Here is a 25,129-nt window from a genome sequence, read left to right as displayed (position 1 = left end):
ATGGTACCTAGTGTTGTGTGTATGTGTCACTCCCATGGTACCTAGTGTTGTGTATGTGTCACTCCCATGGTACCTAGTGTTGTGTGTATGTGTCACTCCCATGGTACGTAGTGTTGTGTATGTGTCACTCCCATGGTACCTAGTGTTGTGTGTATGTGTCACTCCCATGGTACGTAGTGTTGTGTGTATGTGTCACTCCCATGGTACGTAGTGTTGTGTATGTGTCACTCCCATGGTACCTAGTGTTGTGTGTATGTGTCACTCCCATGGTACCTAGTGTTGTGTGTATGTGTCACTCCCATGGTACGTAGTGTTGTGTGTATGTGTCACTCCCATGGTACGTAGTGTTGTGTGTATGTGTCACTCCCATGGTACGTAGTGTTGTGTGTATGTGTCACTCCCATGGTACCTAGTGTTGTGTGTATGTGTCACTCCCATGGTACCTAGTGTTGTGTGTATGTGTCACTCCCATGGTACGTAGTGTTGTGTATGTGTCACTCCCATGGTACCTAGTGTTGTGTGTATGTGTCACTCCCATGGTACCTAGTGTTGTGTGTATGTGTCACTCCCATGGTACGTAGTGTTGTGTGTATGTGTCACTCCCATGGTACGTAGTGTTGTGTGTATGTGTCACTCCCATGGTACGTAGTGTTGTGTGTATGTGTCACTCCCATGGTACGTAGTGTTGTGTGTATGTGTCACTCCCATGGTACGTAGTGTTGTGTGTATGTGTCACTCCCATGGTACGTAGTGTTGTGTATGTGTCACTCCCATGGTACCTAGTGTTGTGTGTATGTGTCACTCCCATGGTACCTAGTGTTGTGTGTATGTGTCACTCCCATGGTACGTAGTGTTGTGTGTATGTGTCACTCCCATGGTACGTAGTGTTGTGTGTATGTGTCACTCCCATGGTACCTAGTGTTGTGTGTATGTGTCACTCCCATGGTACCTAGTGTTGTGTGTATGTGTCACTCCCATGGTACGTAGTGTTGTGTGTATGTGTCACTCCCATGGTACGTAGTGTTGTGTGTATGTGTCACTCCCATGGTACGTAGTGTTGTGTGTATGTGTCACTCCCATGGTGTGTTGTGTTTACTCGCGTATTACATCCAACAGAGGCCATCAACACACACAGTTGTTGCCGGATATTAACGTGAGGCTAAAGCTGGTTTATCGAGTTCTAGTTTATTACTTGTTTAATCTCAGATCTAAAAATATATGAGCTACATTTTTAATGAGCCTGACTACAGCTGCTCTAGATTATGCTGATGAGATTAGTTGCACACTGTACATGAATATATTATTTGTACATGAATATATTATATGTACATGAATATATTATATGTACATGAATATATTATTTACTTCATTTGATCTATGGACTTTCGTTTTGTTGGAGTTTGTACAGAAATAATACTCATCCTGTACCCTCAGAGGTTCTAGTTCTTTTCTTAAGACTACCTCATAACGTTTGCCATGCCGTGTACACTCAGATGTATAACGTGAGTACACTTCACACGTGAGTCGGTTGTTTGTTTGGCTCTGCATGTGCATCAGGTGCCATCAAGAACCTGTGTCAGGACCGTTGGTTCCTTAAGAAAACTGCGCTGAATGACAGTCATGTCAGACATTGATTGTCCAACAACTGCGCTGAATGACAGTGATGTTAAAGACAAACATGACCTGTCCCTGACCACGACAACCAACTGCAGTAGAATTGTTCTTCTATTGTGTACCGCCCCTTCCATTTGTTTTGCTTTCGTCGCCTCTGTTTTCTTATCCGCCAACAATCCTGGTCATTGTGAGCTGGGGGGGGGGGGGCGGTTTGATGCCTTGTTTTCATGCCCAAAATAGCAGCTCTAAAAACGGGGCAGCGTGCTATTTTAGGGGCAGAAAATCTGGCATTGACAGGCTGATAAAACTGGTCTTCTTTAGCTGAAGGCTCGTGACGTCATATGGAGTTTTGTTTTTCTTAAATCTTTTTTTTTTAGTTGAATCAGCAATGGTTGCATTGCTCCTAATGTGGAAGTTTTATTTTTAAATCTGAACTCGTGAGATTTTATCCACCTCCGGTGCAACTTTTTAATGTTATATTCATGTTGTTTGATTAAATGACACCAAAGCAGTGTCTAACATTGTTTCTGGTTTGTTTGTTTTTCTAATTTGTGTTGACATATTGATTAAATGCAGCGTAAGTAGTCTATGGACGGTGAGATTTATTAACTAAAAGCTAATGCTACAAGTTTATCATTTCTCGTTTTGAGCTAAGTGTTAGTAGCTAGCTGAAAATGTGACGTCATTCATCAATGGGGGCGCCGTTGTTTGTAGCAAAATGAGGCTATAAGGGCAATAAGTTCAGGCAACGGAGGCGCCGTTGTTTGTAGCAATATGAGGCTATAAGGGCAATAAGTTCAGGCAACGGAGGCGCCGTTGTTTGTAGCAATATGAGGCTATAAGGGCAATAAGTTCAGGCAATGGGGGCGCCGTTGTTTGTAGCAATATGAGGCTATAAGGGCAATAAGTTCAGGCAATGGGGGCGCCGATCCCTTTATCAAGTCTAGGAGCGCCATGTCCAATCACTTATTTTGTAATTTTTCGCGCTGTCCCCAGCACCGTTGTACTCTAACGGTGTCTTTTCCATTGTGTCAATGTTGTGTCAATGCTGTGATTCTCTGTATAATTCCCAACCGGTCACGTTATTATGTACAAGATCCGACTTGCTTTAGAGCCAGTTAATATACATAGATCATATCCAAAGTCAAGTGTGTATAGATGCACGTCTGGATATGGACTGAGAATCACTGAGGCCAGTGATAAACGGAGTGATGTTCCAGTGATATGACCCACCCCGACACACTTTTCTTGCTTCAGTACACATTCAGTTCCACATCATGTGTACAACAAAAATCATGCCCCCCACACACACACACATTCCTTGCTTCAGTACACATTCAGTTCCACATCATGTGTACAACGAAAGTCATGACCCCCCCCCCCCCTCACACACACACACAAACACACACACACACACACACGCTTTCCTCGTTCGTTTCACTACACATCCACTATAGCTGCTTCACATTTTCTGTTCTCTTCACAACACAAGACAATCTTTTCTTTCAGAACCAGGGCTAAGATACATTTCACATTGTATCACTGAATCCCATCGATAGATCAGCTTTACTCCCTTGGATGAGGGCGTATATTCCGTTAGAAAGATGACGTAGATTTCCTTAAAAGGATGACGTAGATTCCCATAGATCGTTGACAGAGAACGATGATACCGCTGTGGTAATAGATCACATCTGTAGATACCGCCCCCACCCCGCCCTGTGACGGCCGCCATTTGTTGAGGCCGGTGTCCCCGAGCGGGTAGAAACACATTAGCCGTCAGCAACTCGCGGTCACGTGATGGAGTGCCGGGGACACGGGGGGGGGGGGGGGTCGACATTCAACTGTTGGATGGGGTTAACATTCAACAACTTGATGGGGTCGACATTCAACTGTTGGATGGGTCGACATTCAACTGTTGGATGGGGTCGACATTCAACTGTTGGATGGTGTTAACATTGAACTGTTAGATGGTGTTAACATTCAACTGTTGGATGGGTCGACATTTAACTGTTAGATGGTGTTAACATTCAACTGTTGGATGGTGTTAACATTCAACTGTTGGATGGTGTTAACATTCAACTGTTGGATGGGGTCGACATTCAACTGTTGGCTGGGGTCGACATTCAACTGTTGGATGGTGTTAACATTCAAATGTTGGATGGTGTTAACATTCAACTGTTGGATGGGTCGACATTTAACTGTTAGATGGTGTTAACATTCAACTGTTGGATGGTGTTAACATTCAACTGTTGGATGGTGTTAACATTCAACTGTTGGATGGGGTCGACATTCAACTGTTGGCTGGGGTCGACATTCAACTGTTGGATGGTGTTAACATTCAAATGTTGGATGGTGTTAACATTCAACTGTTGGATGGGTCGACATTTAACTGTTAGATGGTGTTAACATTCAACTGTTAGATGGTGTTAACATTCAACTGTTGGATGGTGTTAACATTCAACTGTTGGATGGTGTTAACATTCAACTGTTGGATGATGTTAACATTCAACTGTTAGATGGTGTTAACATTCAACTGTTGGATGGTGTTAACATTCAACTGTTAGATGGTGTTAACATTCAACTGTTGGATGGTGTTAACATTCAACTGTTGGATGGTGTTAACATTTAACTGTTGGATGGGGTCGACATTGAACCAATGGATGGGGTCGACATTGAACCAATGGATGGGGTCGACATTCAACTGTTGGCTGGGGTCGACATTCAACTGTTGGATGGGTTCAACATTCAACTGTTGGATGGGGTCGACATTGAACCAATGGATGGGGTCGACATTAAACTGTTGGCTGGGGTCGACATTCAACTGTTGGATGGGTTCAACATTCAACTGTTGGATGGTCTTAACAATCAACTGTTGGATGGGGTCGACATTCAACTGTTGGATGGGTTCAACATTCAACTGCTGGATGATGTTAACATTCAAATGTTGGATGGTGTTAACATTCAAATGTTGGATGGTGTTAACATTCAACTGTTAGATGGTGTTAACATTCAACTGTTGGATGGGGTCGACATTCAACTGTTGGCTGGGGTCGACATTCAACTGTTGGACAGTGTTAACATTCAAATGTTGGATGGTGTTAACATTCAACTGTTAGATGGTGTTAACATTCAACTGTTGGATGGGTCGACATTTAACTGTTGGATGGGGTCGACATTCAACTGTTGGATGGGGTCGACATTGAACCAATGGATGGGGTCGACATTCAACTGTTGGATGGTGTTAACATTCAACTGTTGGATGGGGTCGACATTCAACTGTTGGATGGGGTCGACATTCAACTGTTGGATGGTGTTAACATTCAACTGTTGGATGGGTTCAACATTCAACTGTTGGATGGGTTCAACATTCAACAACTTGATGGGGTCGACATTTAACTGTTGGATGGGGTCGACATTCAACTGTTGGATGGGGTCGACATTCAACTGTTGGCTGGGGTCGACATTCAACTGTTGGATGGGTTCAACATTCAACAACTTGATGGGGTCGACATTTAACTGTTGGATGGGGTCGACATTCAACTGTTCAACTGTTGGATGGGGTCGACATTCAACTGTTGGATGGGTTCAACATTCAACTGTTGGATGGGTTCAACATTCAACAACTTGATGGGGTCGACATTTAACTGTTGGATGGGGTCGACATTCAACTGTTGGATGGGGTCGACCCTTGGCACGGTGTGGTCTAGTAGACACTCGCCATCACAGCCATTAGATCTGTCTTGGTTGGCTTAAGATGATCAACATGACCCCTTGTAACGATCAGATACCAGTGTAATCCCAGTTATCCTGACCACAGTGACCCCGCAATCTTGACCACAGTGACCTTACAATCCTGCCCACAGTGACCCTACAATCCTGCCCACAGTGACCTTACAATCCTGACCACAGTGACCCCACAATCCTGACCACAGTGACCCTACAATCCTGACCACAGTGACCCTACAATCCTGACCACAGTGACCCTACAATCCTGACCACAGTGACCCTACAATCCTGACCACAGTGACCCTACAATCCTGACCACAGTGACCCATGATATCCTGACCAAAGTGACCCATGTTATCCTGACCCACATGACCCCTAGTGTAAGACCCACACGCAGTTGGTAAACAACATAAAGCCTGTGGTATGTGCTGACTACAGCACATATTGATTATAGAATTGTTCGCCTATGGTATGTGCTGACTACAGCACATATTGATTATAGAATTGTTCGCCTATGGTATGTGCTGACTACAGCACATATTGATTATAGAATTGTTCGCCTATGGTATGTGCTGACTACAGCACATATTGATTATAGAATTGTTCGCCTGTGGTATGTGCTGACTACAGCACATGTTGATTATAGAATTGTTCGCCTATGGTATGTGCTGACTACAGCACATATTGATTATAGAATTGTTCGCCTGTGGTATGTGCTGACTACAGCACATATTGATTATAGAATTGTTCGCCTATGGTATGTGCTGACTACAGCACATATTGATTATAGAATTGTTCGCCTGTGGTATGTGCTGACTACAGCACATGTTGATTATAGAATTGTTCGCCTATGGTATGTGCTGACTACAGCACATATTGATTATAGAATTGTTCGCCTATGGTATGTGCTGACTACAGCACATATTGATTATAGAATTGTTCGCCTATGGTATGTGCTGACTACAACACATATTGGTTATAGAATTGTTCGCCTGTGGTATGTGCTGACTACAGCACAACACATATTGATTATATAATTGTTCGCCTATGGTATGTGCTGACTACAGCACATATTGATTATAGAATTGTTCGCCTGTGGTATGTGCTGACTACAGCACATATTGATTATAGAATTGTTCGCCTATGGTATGTGCTGACTACAGCACATATTGATTATAGAATTGTTCGCCTATGGTATGTGCTGACTACAGCACATATTGATTATAGAATTGTTCGCCTATGGTATGTGCTGACTACAGCACATATTGATTATAGAATTGTTCGCCTATGGTATATGCTGACTACAGCACATGTTGATTATAGAATTGTTCGCCTATGGTATGTGCTGACTACAGCACATATTGATTATAGAATTGTTCGCCTATGGTATGTGCTGACTACAGCACATATTGATTATAGAATTGTTCGCCTGTGGTATGTGCTGACTACAGCACATATTGATTATAGAATTGTTCGCCTATGGTATGTGCTGACTACAGCACATATTGATTATAGAATTGTTCGCCTATGGTATGTGCTGACTACAGCACATATTGATTATAGAATTGTTCGCCTATGGTATGTGCTGACTACAGCACATATTGATTATAGAATTGTTCGCCTATGGTATGTGTTGACTACAGCACATATTGATTATAGAATTGTTCGCCTGTGGTATGTGCTGACTACAGCACATATTGATTATAGAATTGTTCGCCTATGGTATGTGCTGACTACAGCACATATTGATTATAGAATTGTTCGCCTGTGGTATGTGCTGACTACAGCACATATTGATTATAGAATTGTTCGCCTATGGTATGTGCTGACTACAGCACATATTGATTATAGAATTGTTCGCCTATGGTATGTGCTGACTACAGCACATATTGGTTATAGAATTGTTCGCCTGTGGTATGTGCTGACTACAGCACAACACATATTGATTATATAATTGTTCGCCTATGGTATGTGCTGACTACAGCACATATTGGTTATAGAATTGTTCGCCTGTGGTATGTGCTGACTACAGCACAACACATATTGATTATATAATTGTTCGCCTATGGTATGTGCTGACTACAGCACATATTGGTTATAGAATTGTTCGCCTGTGGTATGTGCTGACTACAGCACAACACATATTGATTATATAATTGTTCGCCTATGGTATGTGCTGACTACAGCACATATTGATTATAGAATTGTTCGCCTGTGGTATGTGCTGACTACAGCACATATTGATTATTGAATTGTTCGCCTATGGTATGTGCTGACTACAGCACATATTGATTATAGAATTGTTCGCCTATGGTATGTGCTGACTACAGCACATATTGATTATAGAATTGTTCGCCTGTGGTATGTGTTGACTACAGCACATGTTGATTATAGAATTGTTCGCCTGTGGTATGTGCTGACTACAGCACATATTGATTATAGAATTGTTCGCCTATGGTATGTGCTGACTACAGCACATATTGATTATAGAATTGTTCGCCTATGGTATGTGCTGACTACAGCACATATTGATTATAGAATTGTTCGCCTATGGTATGTGCTGACTACAGCACATATTGATTATAGAATTGTTCGCCTATGGTATGTGCTGACTACAGCACATATTGATTATAGAATTGTTCGCCTATGGTATGTGTTGACTACAGCACATATTGATTATATAATTGTTCGCCTATGGTATGTGCTGACTACAGCACATATTGATTATAGAATTGTTCGCCTGTGGTATGTGTTGACTACAGCACATATTGATTATAGAATTGTTCGCCTATGGTATGTGCTGACTACAGCACATATTGATTATAGAATTGTTCGCCTATGGTATGTGCTGACTACAACACATATTGGTTATAGAATTGTTCGCCTGTGGTATGTGCTGACTACAGCACAACACATATTGATTATATAATTGTTCGCCTATGGTATGTGCTGACTACAGCACATATTGATTATAGAATTGTTCGCCTGTGGTATGTGCTGACTACAGCACATATTGATTATAGAATTGTTCGCCTATGGTATGTGCTGACTACAGCACATATTGATTATAGAATTGTTCGCCTATGGTATGTGCTGACTACAGCACATATTGATTATAGAATTGTTCGCCTATGGTATGTGCTGACTACAGCACATATTGATTATAGAATTGTTCGCCTATGGTATATGCTGACTACAGCACATGTTGATTATAGAATTGTTCGCCTATGGTATGTGCTGACTACAGCACATATTGATTATAGAATTGTTCGCCTATGGTATGTGCTGACTACAGCACATATTGATTATAGAATTGTTCGCCTGTGGTATGTGCTGACTACAGCACATATTGATTATAGAATTGTTCGCCTATGGTATGTGCTGACTACAGCACATATTGATTATAGAATTGTTCGCCTATGGTATGTGCTGACTACAGCACATATTGATTATAGAATTGTTCGCCTATGGTATGTGCTGACTACAGCACATATTGATTATAGAATTGTTCGCCTATGGTATGTGTTGACTACAGCACATATTGATTATAGAATTGTTCGCCTGTGGTATGTGCTGACTACAGCACATATTGATTATAGAATTGTTCGCCTATGGTATGTGCTGACTACAGCACATATTGATTATAGAATTGTTCGCCTGTGGTATGTGCTGACTACAGCACATATTGATTATAGAATTGTTCGCCTATGGTATGTGCTGACTACAGCACATATTGATTATAGAATTGTTCGCCTATGGTATGTGCTGACTACAGCACATATTGGTTATAGAATTGTTCGCCTGTGGTATGTGCTGACTACAGCACAACACATATTGATTATATAATTGTTCGCCTATGGTATGTGCTGACTACAGCACATATTGGTTATAGAATTGTTCGCCTGTGGTATGTGCTGACTACAGCACAACACATATTGATTATATAATTGTTCGCCTATGGTATGTGCTGACTACAGCACATATTGGTTATAGAATTGTTCGCCTGTGGTATGTGCTGACTACAGCACAACACATATTGATTATATAATTGTTCGCCTATGGTATGTGCTGACTACAGCACATATTGATTATAGAATTGTTCGCCTGTGGTATGTGCTGACTACAGCACATATTGATTATTGAATTGTTCGCCTATGGTATGTGCTGACTACAGCACATATTGATTATAGAATTGTTCGCCTATGGTATGTGCTGACTACAGCACATATTGATTATAGAATTGTTCGCCTGTGGTATGTGTTGACTACAGCACATATTGATTATAGAATTGTTCGCCTATGGTATGTGCTGACTACAGCACATATTGATTATAGAATTGTTCGCCTATGGTATGTGCTGACTACAGCACATATTGATTATAGAATTGTTCGCCTATGGTATGTGCTGACTACAGCACATATTGATTATAGAATTGTTCGCCTATGGTATGTGTTGACTACAGCACATATTGATTATATAATTGTTCGCCTATGGTATGTGCTGACTACAGCACATGTTGATTATAGAATTGTTCGCCTGTGGTATGTGTTGACTACAGCACATATTGATTATAGAATTGTTCGCCTGTGGTATGTGTTGACTACAGCACATATTGATTATAGAATTGTTCGCCTATGGTATGTGCTGACTACAGCACATATTGATTATAGAATTGTTCGCCTGTGGTATGTGCTGACTACAACACATATTGATTATAGAATTGTTCGCCTATGGTATGTGCTGACTACAGCACAACACATATTGATTATAGAATTGTTCGCCTATGGTATGTGCTGACTACAGCACATATTGATTATAGAATTGTTCGCCTATGGTATGTGCTGACTACAGCACATATTGATTATAGAATTGTTCGCCTGTGGTATGTGCTGACTACAACACATATTGATTATAGAATTGTTCGCCTATGGTATGTGCTGACTACAGCACAACACATATTGATTATAGAATTGTTCGCCTATGGTATGTGCTGACTACAGCACATATTGATTATAGAATTGTTCGCCTATGGTATGTGTTGACTACAGCACATATTGATTATAGAATTGTTCGCCTATGGTATGTGTTGACTACAGCACATATTGATTATAGAATTGTTCGCCTATGGTATGTGCTGACTACAGCACATATTGATTATAGAATTGTTCGCCTATGGTATGTGCTGACTACAGCACATATTGGTTATAGAATTGTTCGCCTATGGTATGTGCTGACTACAGCACATATTGATTATAGAATTGTTCGCGATCCTGGCATACCAAGAGTGACGTATTCGCCCCGCCCTCCCCTAGATATTCACATCGCCAAACCATTACAAGCCAACATTAGCCTTTACTATGATACTTTATTGTGGCTTCCCTAGTTCTACTCTAATCCTTTAACCGTTATTCCATTGTCTTAATGTGTTGCCCATTACAACTATTACAAGCCTAGACCAACCTTAACTGTTGTAGTTTGATCGTACCATGGTTGAGCCGTCTGACACGGATTCAATAGGGAACAAAAAGTGAATGCAAAACACTATGGACAGTATGGAACAAAAAGTGAATGCAAAACCCACTGAGATTAATTAAAACGACACACACATTGTAGGAAAGCACTATGTTTGTAATTATTGCGTCGTCCCTTGTGTGTAGCTGTGTGTTGCTATAATGTTGACCTATTGTTGCCCCGATGCTGACCTATTGATGCTCTTATGTTGCCGTATATGGTGACCTGTTGATGCTCTTATGTTGCCCTATATGGTGACCTGTTGATGCTCTTAAGTTGCCGTATATGGTGACCTGTTGATGCTCTAATGTTGCCCTATATAGTGACCTGTTGATGCTCTTATGTTGCCCTATATGGTGACCTGTTGATGCTCTTATGTTGCCCTATATGGTGACCTGTTGATGCTCTTATGTTGCCCTATATGGTGACCTGTTGATGCGCTCTTATGTTGCCGTATATGGTGACCTGTTGATGCTCTTATGTTGCCATATATGGTGACCTGTTGATGCTCTTATGTTGCCATATATGGTGACCTGTTGATGCTCTTATGTTGCCATATATGGTGACCTGTTGATGCTCTTATGTTGCCATATATGGTGACCTGTTGATGCTCTTATGTTGCACTATACCTCAATTATTGTCTCATCATAACAGCTTTATATAGAATAATTAGTGTTCTTTAGTTTAACCGCGAATGTTCATAGTTACAATTAAACTCAGATACACGTTCTATAGTCCAATTTTGTTCACAAATTAAAGGAATTTTTAAAATGTTTTTTCAATGTATACTTTTCTTTTTACACTCTTATGTATGCATTTTTATTACCTTTTTGGTGGAGGGGTGTAGGGGGCATGGGTCGACTTTCATGAAACATTCGTCTCATTTCAAACTTTGTTCTGCTACTTAAGAAAATCCATTATTTTAACATTAACCTCTGACCTTTAAAAATTCCACCAATCAATAACGAGCAGTTTTGGCCGTGATGTTAAAATGAAGCCAATTTGCCTTCCTTTGATTGACAGAAACCAACCTTTCTCCTGACCCCTGGGCCACGCCCCCACTTTGTTTACATTACATAACACATCAGTGAACATCTCTACCGTTGGTTCGCTACCAAATGATACAATATTTTACGCATCACTTCAAAGCCATCTATCTATCTATATATATTATTCTCTTCTGGGATCAGTTAGAAAACAAGCTGCAAGCGCCTCCTTACAGTCCCCTCTCTTCCTCTCTATCACTATTACTACCACCCCCACCCCACCCCCACATTGTCTGGTGAGCTGTGGTCACGCTGTTTACATTTTACAATCATAGAGACGGGTTTGGTGACGGCTATTAGGGGCAGATAATTTAGTTTGAAACGATTTTAAACTTAGAGGAGGTAACTAAGAGGAGGCTGCTTTCACGTGGGGGGGGGGGGGAGGGGGGTCGTTAGTATTTTTAAGGAAATATTTTCAGTGGCAGCATTGGTACTGTCGAATTAACAAATTATGAATTATTGAAAAGTAGAAAAAAAAACAACTAAATAGCGGCGTATGATACGCCGCGGGTCGGCTCGTATCATATATAAGCGGTATATATTACGGCTGTATCATTTACAAGTGGTGGTGTCATGGAGTCAGTGTTAGTGTTCGCTAACACATTGAATACACGGAGTTATTGCTACGTAAGTTTACGGCATGTTGCGTAAATTAAACTGGTATTCTAATTGGGGCGTGATGTGAATTGGTAGGTTTGGTCTCATTAGACCTGGGCCCTCACCTGATAGGTATGTCGTGTGCTGGGCCTGGTATTGTAAATGGGGCCGTGATGTGGATTGGTAGGTTTGGTCTCATTAGACCTGGGCCCCCACCTGATAGGTATGTCGTGTGCTGGTCCTGGTGCGAACGTGTGTCACGCCTCCTGACCTAGATCATCACATCAGTGTCACGCTTCAGACGACATCCGTCACGCATGACTGAAATAAGACGTCACGGTTGAGATTGTGCAATCAAGTGTTTGAATGTGACACCTTGAGCACTCCAGTCAACCGGTAACCAGCACCTTGGTGCGGGTGTACCCGCGGTTTAGTTGAGGGGGGGGGGGGGGCTACATTCTTTACAAGTCATTTGATCACAAGTTATTTTCTATGAATTATGTAGACAGCATTTAAAAGCTTGTTGTTTTAATGGGTTTTTTAGTATTAGTTTTATTGATCTTAAACCTGGTTAGCCATCTGTTTGCTGTCGTTTGGGTTAAGGTGTCGTTTTGCGAGCTGTCTTTGAGAACTCTTTTATCAAGCCGTTAGTGATCCAGTGATCCCATCTGATGGGGTTCCAGTGATCCCATCTGATGGGGTTCCAGTGACCCCATCTGATGGGGTTCCAGTGACCCCATCTGATGGGGTTCCTGGGGTTCCAGTGATCCCATCTGACGGGGTTCCAGTGACCCCATCTGATGGGGTCCCAGTGACCCCATCTGATGGGGTTCCAGTGATCCCATCTGATGGGGTTCCAGTGATCCCATCTGCTGGGGTTCCAGTGATCCCATCTGATGGGGTTCCAGTGATCCCATCTGCTGGGGTTCCAGTGATCCCATCTGATGGGGTCCCAGTGACCCCATCTGATGGGGCTCCAGTGATCCCATCTGATGGGGTTCCAGTGATCCCATCTGCTGGGGTTCCAGTGATCCCATCTGATGGGGTTCCAGTGATCCCATCTGCTGGGGTTCCAGTGACCCCATCTGATGGGGTCCCAGTGACCCCATCTGATGGGTTCCAGTGATCCCATCTGATGGGGATACAGTGATCCCATCTGATGGGGTTCCAGTGATCCCATCTGATGGGGTTCCAGTGATCCCATCTGATGGAGTACGTCTGCTGGTCACGCCATCACTCATGCCATGATTGAGGGATTTTATGTAGAGCTTTTTTTTTTACCATCTTACATTTGAGTCTTCGATAGGCAAGCCATATTCTCTATTTGGTGTCAGCTCCCTAGATAGGCAAGCCATATTCTCTATTTGGTGTCAGCTCCCTAGATAGGCAAGCCATATTCTCTATTTGGTGTCAGCTCCCTAGATAGGCAAGCCATATTCTCTATTTGGTGTCAGCTCCCATAGCGCTACCATTGTTGTCCTCGTTAACTGGCGGCACGCTACCATTAGGGGCTCTTTGTTAACTAATGTCCCGCTCCCTCCCCTTGTTGTAACACAAAGCCAGAACACCCGTGCACAAACTCACACAACACACTCACACAACACACTCACACAACACACTCACACAACACACACACACAACACACTCACACAACACACTCACACAACACACTCACACAACACACTCACACAACACACTCACACAACACACTCACACAACACACTCACACAACAAACTCACACAACACACTCACATAACACACTCACAAAACACACTCACACAACACACTCACACAACACACTCACACAACACACTCACACAACACACTTACACAACACACTCACACAAAACACTCACACAAAACACTCACACAACACACTCACACAACACTCAACACACTCACACAACACACTGACACAACACACTCACACCACACACTCACACACCACACTCACTCAAAAAAATCACACAACACACACAACAAACTCCCTTTCCCAAAATCACAAAGTTATCCCCCCCCCCTCCTCCACACCTACCATCTGATCATCCGTCACCCACCTTTAGCGTCACATTTGATCTGGCTGTTGTTTTACTCACTTTTTCAAACAGCATAATATACCCACCTCGGCTCTAATTATAGATGCTAGTTTTATAGAAGGTCAATTGTTTTAAGAAATCCATTTCATTTTCTTATTTTTAGTGCATGTATAAAAGCTAGCTACCCGTAAGATGTTTTTATTTTATTAGTGTGTTGTGCTTGAAGCTCTTCCTTACGCTTCAAACAACACATTGAACCACGACAGTTCTGCCTATAGTGTACGGGTAGTGGTGTATAGAAATTCATCTTACTAGATCGATTAGACTTTGCTAGTACTTTTGTCACAATGTGCACGCTTGAGTGGGTTTGTTCGCAGATGCAGTCAGCCGTGAGCTGTTCAAGTTGTCAAAGTATGAGGGAGGGGGGGGTTACCTACCATGTTTTTTTTCATGTTTACTGCCCTCGGTCATGGCCACACCATTAGACCGAGGTTGTTTAGCCTGCTTGTACAACACTGAGGTACTTTAGCCTGAGTATAAAACGTTGAGGTACTGACAGCTTCAGTAGTTTGATGTCCATTTCAAAGCTCCGCATAGTTCACACGTTTTTCTCTCTGCTAGTAACGTTTGAGAATTGTATTCTCTTGGTTACGATGGTATTGCTTTGTTTCCCAAAGTTTATGTCGCCTCTAAAATCTCCGACCATTACCGACAGAACTCCCATAAACCCCAAACGAAAGTTTATGTCGCGTCTAAAAGCATCCGATCATTACCAGAAGCCCAGCACCGCTTGCCTCATTAACTAAACCTTACCCACACACAAACACTGGCCTGTGGCTTGCTGTGGTCGGCAGGACAAAACCACAAAGGATGGCCGCCATTGATTGCGGAAGTCGTTTTGTTTCCCGGGCTTTTCGCAGTATCAACTCATTCATCGATTCCACGGCTGTTCTAGGTATGATGCTGACAGGTCGTTTAGTGGTGTTGATCATTCATCGATTCCACGGCTGTTCTAGGTATGATGCTGACAGGTCGTTTAGTGGTGTTGATCATTCATCGATTCCACGGCTGTTCTAGGTATGATGCTGACAGGTCGTTTAGTGGTGTTGATCATTCATCGATTCCACGGCTGTTCTAGGTATGATGCTGACAGGTCGTTAAGTGGTGTTGATCATTCATCGATTCCACGGCTGTTCTAGGTATGATGCTGACAGGTCGTTTAGTGGTGTTGATCATTCATCGATTCCACGGCTGTTCTAGGTATGATGCTGACAGGTCGTTAAGTGGTGTTGATCATTCATCGATTCCACGGCTGTTCTAGGCATGATGCTGACAGGTCGTTTAGTGGTGTTGATCAACTCATTCATCGAGTCCACGGCTGTTCTAGGCATGATGCTCAGATATTCTTGTTGCTGGTTTCCTTTTAACACTTGATCATGGGATCACTAAATGTTACGGGTCATTTGAGGTCAGGTTAGAATAGGGTAGAATACTCTCGAACTTAGGGGGAGTGCGTGTGTGAGTTGAGTTCACCCTACTGTGTAATAACCCCGGTGTGTTTATGTATTGTAATCCCAAGGTCGAATGCGGGTATAAAAGCGTGAGTGAACGATTGTGGGGGGTTAGCTTTTAGTTGGTAGCGGTTAGGTCGAGAGCTACTCTGTAATGTGAATATGTGAGACCGAATATAAGTATAGAACGTAAACACGAGTCGTTCTTGAGTTGAAACTAACCAGGACGTAACACTAAACATGTATACAATGTAGGTCTATGCCGTATATTTGTCCTCAGTTTTGTTAGTTACATTTTAGAGTTGAACAAGGCTTAGTTTTGATGCCCGTACATTATATCTGACTAGATCTACTCCATCTCTAGATGTCCGTACATTATCTCTGACTAGATCTACTCCATCTCTAGATGTCCGTACATTATCTCTGACTAGATCTACTCCATCTCTAGATGTCCGTACATTATCTCTGACTAGATCTACTCCATCTCTAGATGTCCGTACATTATCTCTGACTAGATCTACTCCATCTCTAGATGTCCGTACATAATCTCTGACTAGATCTACTCCATCTCTAGATGTCCGTACATTATCTCTGACTAGATCTACTCCATCTCTAGATGTCTGTACATTATCTCTGACTAGATCTACTCCATCTCTAGATGTCCGTACATAATCTCTGACTAGATCTACTCCATCTCTAGATGTCCGTACATAATCTCTGACTAGATCTACTCCATCTCTAGATGTCCGTACATAATCTCTGACTAGATCTACTCCATCTCTAGATGTCCGTACATTATCTCTGGCTAGATCTACTCCATCTCTAGATGTCTGTACATTATCTCTGACTAGATCTACTCCATCTCTAGATGTCCGTACATAATCTCTGACTAGATCTACTCCATCTCTAGATGTCCGTACATTATCTCTGACTAGATCTACTCCATCTCTAGATGTCCGTACATTATCTCTGACTAGATCTACTCCAACTCTAGATGTCCGTACATTATCTCTGACTAGATCTACTCCATCTCTAGATGTCCGTACATTATCTCTGTTTAGATCTACTCCAACTCTAGAAGGATTTAGGGCTTTCCTCCTGGTCCATTACTATCAGACATTCGTTCAGTGTTTTATCTCTTGTAATGTTAGGTTTCTTCTCTTTCTCCAGACGAAATTAACGTCTTCTTGCGTGTGGGATTTGTGTGTGCGGCAATTATGTCATCATTGTCGCCGGTCATACAATGACATGATATCCCCCTTACATCAGCACCTTTCCTAAGACCTAGAGTATACACAGTTGGAGGTCAACACCTCACATCAGATCTCCACATAGCTTGAGGTCATACATCCCCATCCCGCCCTTTGTTGTGGTTTCTATACATGCCTGGATGGTCTTGACGTCCCAACGTGGACGGTATCGACCCACGTCTTCTGTTGCTCCGATATTACTCGCGTCAACATGGCTGTATTGATCATGTTGTGGTGGGGAGAGGTGGGAGGGGGTCTAGGTGTTGAAATAACAGGACAAGTTCGATACTGTTTACACCAATCAGTATTTAATTGAAAGGTCAACATAGATACAATTTACACCAATCAATGTTCAAAGCTCAAGTTCGATACAATTTAGACCAATCAGTGTTTGATTTAAAGCTCAAGTTCGATACAATTTAGACCAATCAGTGTTCAATTTAAAGCTCAAGTTCGATACAATTTAGACCAATCAGTGTTTGATTTAAAGCTCAAGTTCGATACAATTTACACCAATCAATGTTCAAAGCTCAAGTTCGATACAATTTAGACCAATCAGTGTTTGATTTAAAGCTCAAGTTCGATACAATTTAGACCAATCAGTGTTTGATTTAAAGCTCAAGTTCGATACAATTTAGACCAATCAGTGTTTGATTTAAAGCTCAAGTTCGATACAATTTAGACCAATCAGTGTTTGATTTAAAGCTCAAGTTCGATACAATTTAGACCAATCAGTGTTTGATTTAAAGCTCAAGTTCGATACAATTTAGACCAATCAGTGTTTGATTTAAAGCTCAAGTTCGATACAATTTAGACCAATCAGTGTTTGATTTAAAGCTCAAGTTCGATACAATTTACACCAATCAATGTTTGATTGGAAGATCGATGTTGAATTGGTGATCACTTTTACACATAGAATCAAATTCCCCAACTTTTTTTAAAGAGCCGACGTTGAGACGGCGATAGATAAGGAGGTTCTGTCCGCGTCTACTTAATGTTGATCCAATCCAAATGGATGATCTACACGTGATTTTGGGAGCTAGACAATGTTGAACTAAATGGATGATCAACTTGGTGTTGGGAGCTAAACAATGTTGAACCAAATGGATGTTAAACACATGATGTTGGGAACTAGACAATGTTGAACCAAATGGATGTTAAACACATGATGTTGGGAACTAGACAATGTTGAACCAAATGGATGAAAAAAACACCAGTCCGTCCAACGGTCCCCTGGTTACCTGATTGTAAACATTCACCACGCCCAAGCTGTGAACTGTTTCTCGATAACATATATTTATGTCGTCATTTAAACATTTAGACGGGTGTGATTTCACGCTTGATTTCACGCGAGATTTGGTTAATCCTGTTGGTTCACGCCTCATTAAACACCAGCTGTGCTAATTCGATTAGTTGTAGATGTTGTCAGCTGTAGGCAATTTTAAATTATTCTGTCGGTCTCGTGCCTGCCGCTTCATGTCTTTGTCGTGTCAGTTTGTCTGTCAGTAGCTTGTCAGTTTGTCTGTCAGTAGCTTGTCAGTTTGTCTGTCAGTAGCTTTTCAGTTTGTATGCCAGTAGCTTGTCAGTTTGTCAGTAGCTTGTCAGTCGTCTGACATATTGATCTGTCTGTTGTCTGCTTAGATATTGATTCTGTCTTATGTGACGGTATGAGGGGCGGGGTGAGTTTCCGTTATCTTCAGTTCCCTTTGGTGCTGGTTCCCTTTGATGTATGTTCCCTTTGATGTAAGTTCCCTTTGATGTAGGTTCCCGTGATGGTTCCCTGTGATGTGTTCCCTTTGATGTAGGTTCCCGTGATGTGTTCCCTTTGATGTAGGTTCTCGTGATGGTTCCCTGTGATGTGTTCCCTTTGATGTAGGTTCCCGTGATGTGTTCCCTTTGATGTAGGTTGCCGTGATGAGTTCCCTTTGATTTAGGTTCCCGTGATGTAGGTTCCCTTTGATGTATGTACCCTTTGTCGTAGGTTCCAATTGATGTATGGTACCATTCGTATATGTTCCCGATATAGCTGTGTATACACTCTAAAAGGAGCTTGTATATTTATACTGCTTCAACATAACTCATGCATGTGTATGTTACTAAATCAAGTTAAATGTCACATACTTGTGTATAGGCTATAGACCAGATTACATGTGACATATCCACGCATATGTTACTAGATCAAGTTATATGTCACACACATATGTACATAGATCAGGTAACATATGATGCACGCATGTAAATGTTCGCCTCTAGTGAGAAAGCTTGACAATGCACTGCGATCGATTTTTTTTTCGGATTTAGCCTTGAGGTGTTTTCATAGGCGTCGTCCTAGTTCAATAATTGATGGGGTGACCTTTAAACATGTCCCCCAGCCCCTGACGTTAGTTGTATGGGGGGGGGGGGGGTCACTAAGGGTAGTCTAACCTCTAGAAGCAATTGAAATCTAGCGGCAGTTGAAAGCTAACGGACGGCAGTTGAAATCTAGCGGCAGTTCAAATCTAGGCACAGTTCAAATCTAGCGGCAGTTCAAATTTAGCGGCAGTTCAAATCTAGCGGCAGTTCAAATCTAGCGGCGGTTGAAATCTAGCGGCAGTTCAAATCTAACGGCAGTTGAAATCTAGCGGCAGTTGAAATCTAGCGGCAGTTCGAATCTAGGCACAGTTCAAATCGAGCGGCAGTTGAAATCTAGCGGCAGTTTGAATCTAGGGTCAGTTAAAATCTAGCGGCAGTTCGAATCTAGGGGCAGTTGAAAAATTAAGTGATGTGTATGTTGGGGGGGGGGTCATCACCTCGGATATACTGCACACGCCGTCCAAACATGACCCCGAGGCTAATTGTTGGTTGACTGGGCCAGGGAGAAAATTGATCCATTCCTGGGGACGGTAAAAGTTTTAATCAATTTACGGAGGGGGGGGGGGGGGGGGGGGGGCTTGTCTAATCAATCAAATGCTAGCACGTGATGTATATTTAATTTTAATGTGCACTTTTTTTTTTGGAGTTTGATGTTTCATTTTAATATGCGTTGGTCGGTTTTGTAAGTTTTACTTCCGTGCGTCGGTCGGTTTTGTAAGTTTTACTGCCGTGCGTTGGTCGGTTTTGTAAGTTTTACTGCCGTGAGATGGTCGGTTATGTAAGTTTTACCGCCGTGCGTCGGTCGGTTATGTAAGAGTTTTACTGCCGTGCGTCGGTCGGTTATGTAAGTTTTACTGCCGTGAGATGGTCGGTTTTGTAAGTTTTACTGTCGTGAGTTGGTCGGTTATGTAAGTTTTACTGCCGTGCGTTGGTCGGTTTTGTAAGTTTTACTGCCGTGAGATGGTCGGTTATGTAAGTTTTACCGCCGTGCGTCGGTCGGTTATGTAAGAGTTTTACTGCCGTGCGTCGGTCGGTTATGTAAGTTTTACTGCCGTGAGATGGTCGGTTTTGTAAGTTTTACTGTCGTGAGTTGGTCGGTTATGTAAGTTTTACTGCCGTGCGTCGGTCGGTTGTGTAAGTTTTACTGTCGTGAGTTGGTCAGTTATGTAAGTTTTACTGCCGTGCGTCGGTCGGTTATGTAAGAGTTTTACTGTCGTGAGTTTGGATCGTGCCACTAGACATCTTGAAATAACTGATGTTGACATCTAGAGAGGAGGTATAGAAAATTCTATTGGGGGTTTCAGTGGTTCTACTTTTCTCTTTGGGTATTTCACTTTTGATACCTCTGTTCAGATATTTTCTTTATTTCCGCTTCTGCATTTGTTTTGTTTCTACATTTTCGGTTCGATATTTCAGCTCGATATTTCAGCCTTGATATTTCAGCCTCGATATTTCAGCCTTGATATTTCCACCAATGTTTCCAATTAGACGAACCTGCCACCACGTTAGAGATGCTCACGTTACCTGAGTTACATGCTGTGGTCAACCTTTAAACCAGTTCTGGTCAGCGTTACGATTTGTCTGCCCCCACTACCACCACCCATACAAACGTACCTTGACTTTCCCCAGAAACCATGAGCCATCAGGGCCGTGAGCCACCAGAGCCGTGAGCCATCCCTTCCTTCAAGTCACTTTCATCTCTTGATCTGATCACGTGATTACCTCATATTTTTATCGATTTCTTCCCCCCAGAGAATTATTGAAAAACTGCTGGAAGATTACCTGACGTCTCCATGGCAACGGCCGACCACACCGGCGGGATTACCTCTTATGACGATGACTTCCTCTTGACCTTGGTGTGACCTTGACCGCTGAGGTCATAGGACGAGCCTGTTATTACATATTCAGTGTGTTTTATTCGTGTTGATTTCAAAATGGGATTAAAGGAGTTTCTTGTGGAGGCGAAAGCGAGGCTGGTAAGTCTGATGGTGTGTTGGCTATTTTTAACTGTGTTCAGTTTTGTTGGGTTTTTGTTTTGTTGTATAATTTCGTTTTATTTTTTCTAAAAGAGTTACAGCTAAATACCATAATCTTGTGTTATGTAATGATTATATTTACAAAATGTACGTTAGTTGCCAGTAATGTTACTCTGTGAATTTAAAATGTAGGCCTTACTGCGGCAATCTTTGTGCCATTCCATTACGTTTGTCCACGTCATTACCTGTTGTAGTTCACTCTCATTGTTTGTTCAGCTGATCTTCCCTTGTACTGGTCGTCTGCTGTTGTTGTTGTTATTGTTGTTGTTGTTACTTGTATTATTGACTTGTGTGGGGATATTTATAGTACAGCTGGTGACAGGCAACTTCTGAGATCGAACAGTTTGAGAAACTCAGCACAAAGTGAAACCCAGCAGTACATCACGTGACCGAATGCCTCGTTCATCCGTAGCATAGTCTAAGCAGTACTTAAAATATCTACACATGATCATGGTCGTAGTTTGAAGTGCGTTAGGTGACCTGATTCATAGAAATCTAAACTAGATTACGAGAATAAGGTCAGGTGCATTACTGCTGCTGTCTGGAATAGCAAGGCCGCCATAAGTAAGAAAACAATTGAAGCAAGCAAGGAAAAGTGTTGCACTCAACCCCAGACCAAGGTGGTAGAATAAATTGTTAATGTCAACAAACACGAACCGCTACTCTGTCAAAACTAGTCGGTGTTGTCTCCCCTAGGGTTATCCATCTGTTTGCCGATGTTCAGCTCAAGTTATTGAGCGATGAGCACCAACGGCAGAGAAGTGCTCACGTTCTCCGTTTTCTACCTCAAGCCTTCACATAACACAACACTACCCCACATATAACACCACACAACATATCACATAATACCACACAACCCCATATAACGCCCCCACACAACCCCGCACATAAAACCACACAACCTCTAAACATAACACCACACAACCTATCGCATAATACCACACAACCCCATATAACCCCACACAACCCCACAATAACACCACACAACCCCACACATAACACTACACAGCCACACACGTAATACCACACAACCCCACACATACCACACAATCCCACACATAACCCCACACATAACACCTCACTACCCCACACAGAACACCACACAACCTATCACATAATACCACACAACCTCACACATAACACCACACAACCCCACATATAACACCACACAACCCCACACATAACACTACACAGCCACACACGTAATACCACACAACCCCACACATACCACACAATCCCACACATAACCCCACACATAACACCTCACTACCCCACATAGAACACCACACAACCTATCACATAATACCACACAACCTCACACATAACACTACACAGCCACACACATAACACCACACAACCCCACACATAACACCACACAACCCCACACATAACGCCACACAGTTGTGGTGACACCTTTTTACTGGCTGGTGTTGTGACACCTTTTTACTGGCTGGTGTTGTGATGACACCTGTTAGGCTAGGAAATCAGTGATTGAAAACTTCCGTGTGCAAGGAAATCAAAGATTGAAAACTTCCGTGTGCAAGGAAATCAAAGATTGAAAACTTCCGTGTGCTAGGAAATCAGAGATTGAAAACTTCCGTGTGCTAGGAAATCAGAGATTGAAAACTTCCGTGTGCTAGGAAATCAGAGATTGAAAACTTCCGTGTGCTGGGAAATCAGAGATTGAAAACTTCCGTGTGCTAGGAAATCAGATATTGAAAACTTCCGTGTGCTATTGAAAACTTCCGTGTGCTGGGAAATCAGAGATTGAAAACTTCCGTGCTTTAGATTTAAACTAACCCCACTTCGAAACGGCACATTTTCTCGATCAATCGCAGAATCAACGAGATTAAGCCTATGTGCCTTGTGGTTTATTTGTTCAGTTTTGTTGGGGTCTTTGTTTTGTTGTATAATTTCGTTTTATTTTTCTAAAAGAGTTACAGGTAAATACCATACTCTTGTGTTAGTTAATGTAATGATTACATTTACAAAATGTACATTAGTTGCCAGTAATGTTACTCTGTGAATTTAAAATGTAGGCCTTACTGCGGCAATATTTGTGCGACTCCATTACGTTTGTCCACGTCATTACCTGTTGTAGTGAACTCGCATTGTTTGTTCAGCTGATCTTCCCTTGTATTGGTCATCTGTTGTTGTTGTTGTTACTTGTGTGGGGACATGTATAGTACAGCTGGTGGCAGGCAACTTCTGAGATCGAGCAGTTTGAGAAACTCAGCACAAAGTGAAACCCAGCAGTACATCACGTGACCGAATGCCTAGTTAATTCGTAGCCTAGGCTAGTAGTACTTAAAAAAATCTACACATGTATAACTAGTGATGGTCGTAGTTTTAAGGACAGGTGCATTATTGCTGCTGTCTGGAATAGCAAGGCCGCCATAAGTAAGAAAACAATTGAAGCAAGCAAGGAAAAGTGTTGCACTCAACCCCAGACCAAGGTGGTAGAATAAATTGTTAATGTCAACAAACACGAACCGCTACTCTGTCAAAACTAGTCGGTGTTGTCTCCCCTAGGGTTATCCATCTGTTTGCCGATGTTCAGCTCAAGTTATTGAGCGATGAGCACCAACGGCAGAGAAGTGCTCACGTTCTCCGTTTTCTGCCTCAAACCCTCACACAATACCACACAACCCCACATAACACCACACAACATATCAAATAAAACCACACAACCCCACACATACCACTCAACCACACGCATAACACCACACAACCCCACACATATCATCACACAAACCCACACATAACACCACACAACATATCACATAATACCACACAACCCCACACATAACAACACACAACCCCACACATAACACCACACATAACAACACACATCCCCACACATAACGCCACACAGTTGTGGTGACACCTTTTTACTGGCTGGTGTTGTGCCACCTTTCTACTGGCTGGTGTTGTGGTGAAACCTTTTTACTGGCTGGTGTTGTGGTGACACCTTTCTATTGGCTGGTGTTGTGGTGCCACCTTTTAGGCTGGTGTTGTGGTGACACCACTCATTAGACTAGCCATCTATAGTTAGCCGTGAGTACATCTCCGTGTGCACATACAAGCTCTTCCAGCCCAGATCAATGAAGCCAAAGTTTGAGTCATGGACAGTTTGCAAACTTCCGTGTGCTAGGAAATCAGAGATTGAAAACTTCCGTGTGCTAGAAAATCAGAGATTGAAAACTTCCGTGTGCTAGGAAATCAGAGATTGAAAACTTCCGTGTGCTAGGAAATCAGAGATTGAAAACTTCCGTGTGCTAGAAAATCAGAGATTGAAAACTTCCGTGTGCTAGGAAATCAGATATTGAAAACTTCCGTGTGCTAGGAAATCAGAGATTGAAAACGTCCGTGTGCTAGGAAATCAGAGATTGAAAACGTCCGTGTGCTAGGAAATCAGAGATTGAAAACTTCCGTGTGCTAGGAAATCA

General features: G+C 42.3%; 3 protein-coding genes across 3 annotated transcripts in view; 1 reads left to right on the top strand and 2 right to left on the bottom strand.

Moving 5' to 3' along the window:
• Positions 1–25,129, top strand: part of LOC131946073 (exopolyphosphatase PRUNE1-like) — a 110,450-nt gene that overhangs the window by 29,512 nt on the left and 55,809 nt on the right. Inside the window, exon 2 of the mRNA XM_059306714.1 lies at positions 21,397–21,620. Coding sequence (XP_059162697.1) covers positions 21,579–21,620 — 42 coding nt within the window. The 5' untranslated portion in view covers positions 21,397–21,578. The remainder of the gene's footprint in view (positions 1–21,396; positions 21,621–25,129) is intronic.
• On the bottom strand, positions 4,744–5,693 carry LOC131946076 (putative G-protein coupled receptor 152). Its single transcript, XM_059306716.1, has 2 exons — positions 5,648–5,693; positions 4,744–5,186 (listed from the first exon to the last, which is right to left on the bottom strand). Exons 1-2 carry the CDS (start codon positions 5,691–5,693, stop codon positions 4,744–4,746), a joined length of 489 nt encoding a protein of 162 aa, XP_059162699.1.
• Positions 13,134–15,126, bottom strand: LOC131946075 (uncharacterized). The gene is made up of 2 exons (XM_059306715.1): positions 15,089–15,126; positions 13,134–13,626 (listed from the first exon to the last, which is right to left on the bottom strand). The coding sequence occupies exons 1-2, from the start codon at positions 15,124–15,126 to the stop codon at positions 13,134–13,136; spliced, it is 531 nt and encodes a 176-aa protein (XP_059162698.1).

This window comes from Physella acuta, unplaced genomic scaffold, assembly GCF_028476545.2.
Source record: "Physella acuta isolate Inbredline_101_S28 unplaced genomic scaffold, ASM2847654v3 ptg000544l, whole genome shotgun sequence".
NCBI lineage: Eukaryota > Metazoa > Mollusca > Gastropoda > Physidae > Physella > Physella acuta.
This window is presented reverse-complemented; position numbering and strand designations above follow the sequence as displayed.

Excerpts from the sequence above, each read along its gene's own strand:
- LOC131946076 (XM_059306716.1), bottom strand. The coding sequence starts at position 5,693 with ATGGGTCACTTTGGTCAGGATATCATGGGTCACTGTGGTCAGGATT. Across the intron at positions 5,187-5,647 it reads GGGTCACTGTGGTCAGGATT|TTGAATGTCGACCCCATCCA; the intron begins GTAGGGTCACTG and ends CCCATCCAACAG.
- LOC131946075 (XM_059306715.1), bottom strand. The coding sequence starts at position 15,126 with ATGCGGAGCTTTGAAATGGACATCAAACTACTGAAGCT. Across the intron at positions 13,627-15,088 it reads GACATCAAACTACTGAAGCT|ATGGGATCACTGGAACCCAT; the intron begins GTCAGTACCTCA and ends TATCCCCATCAG.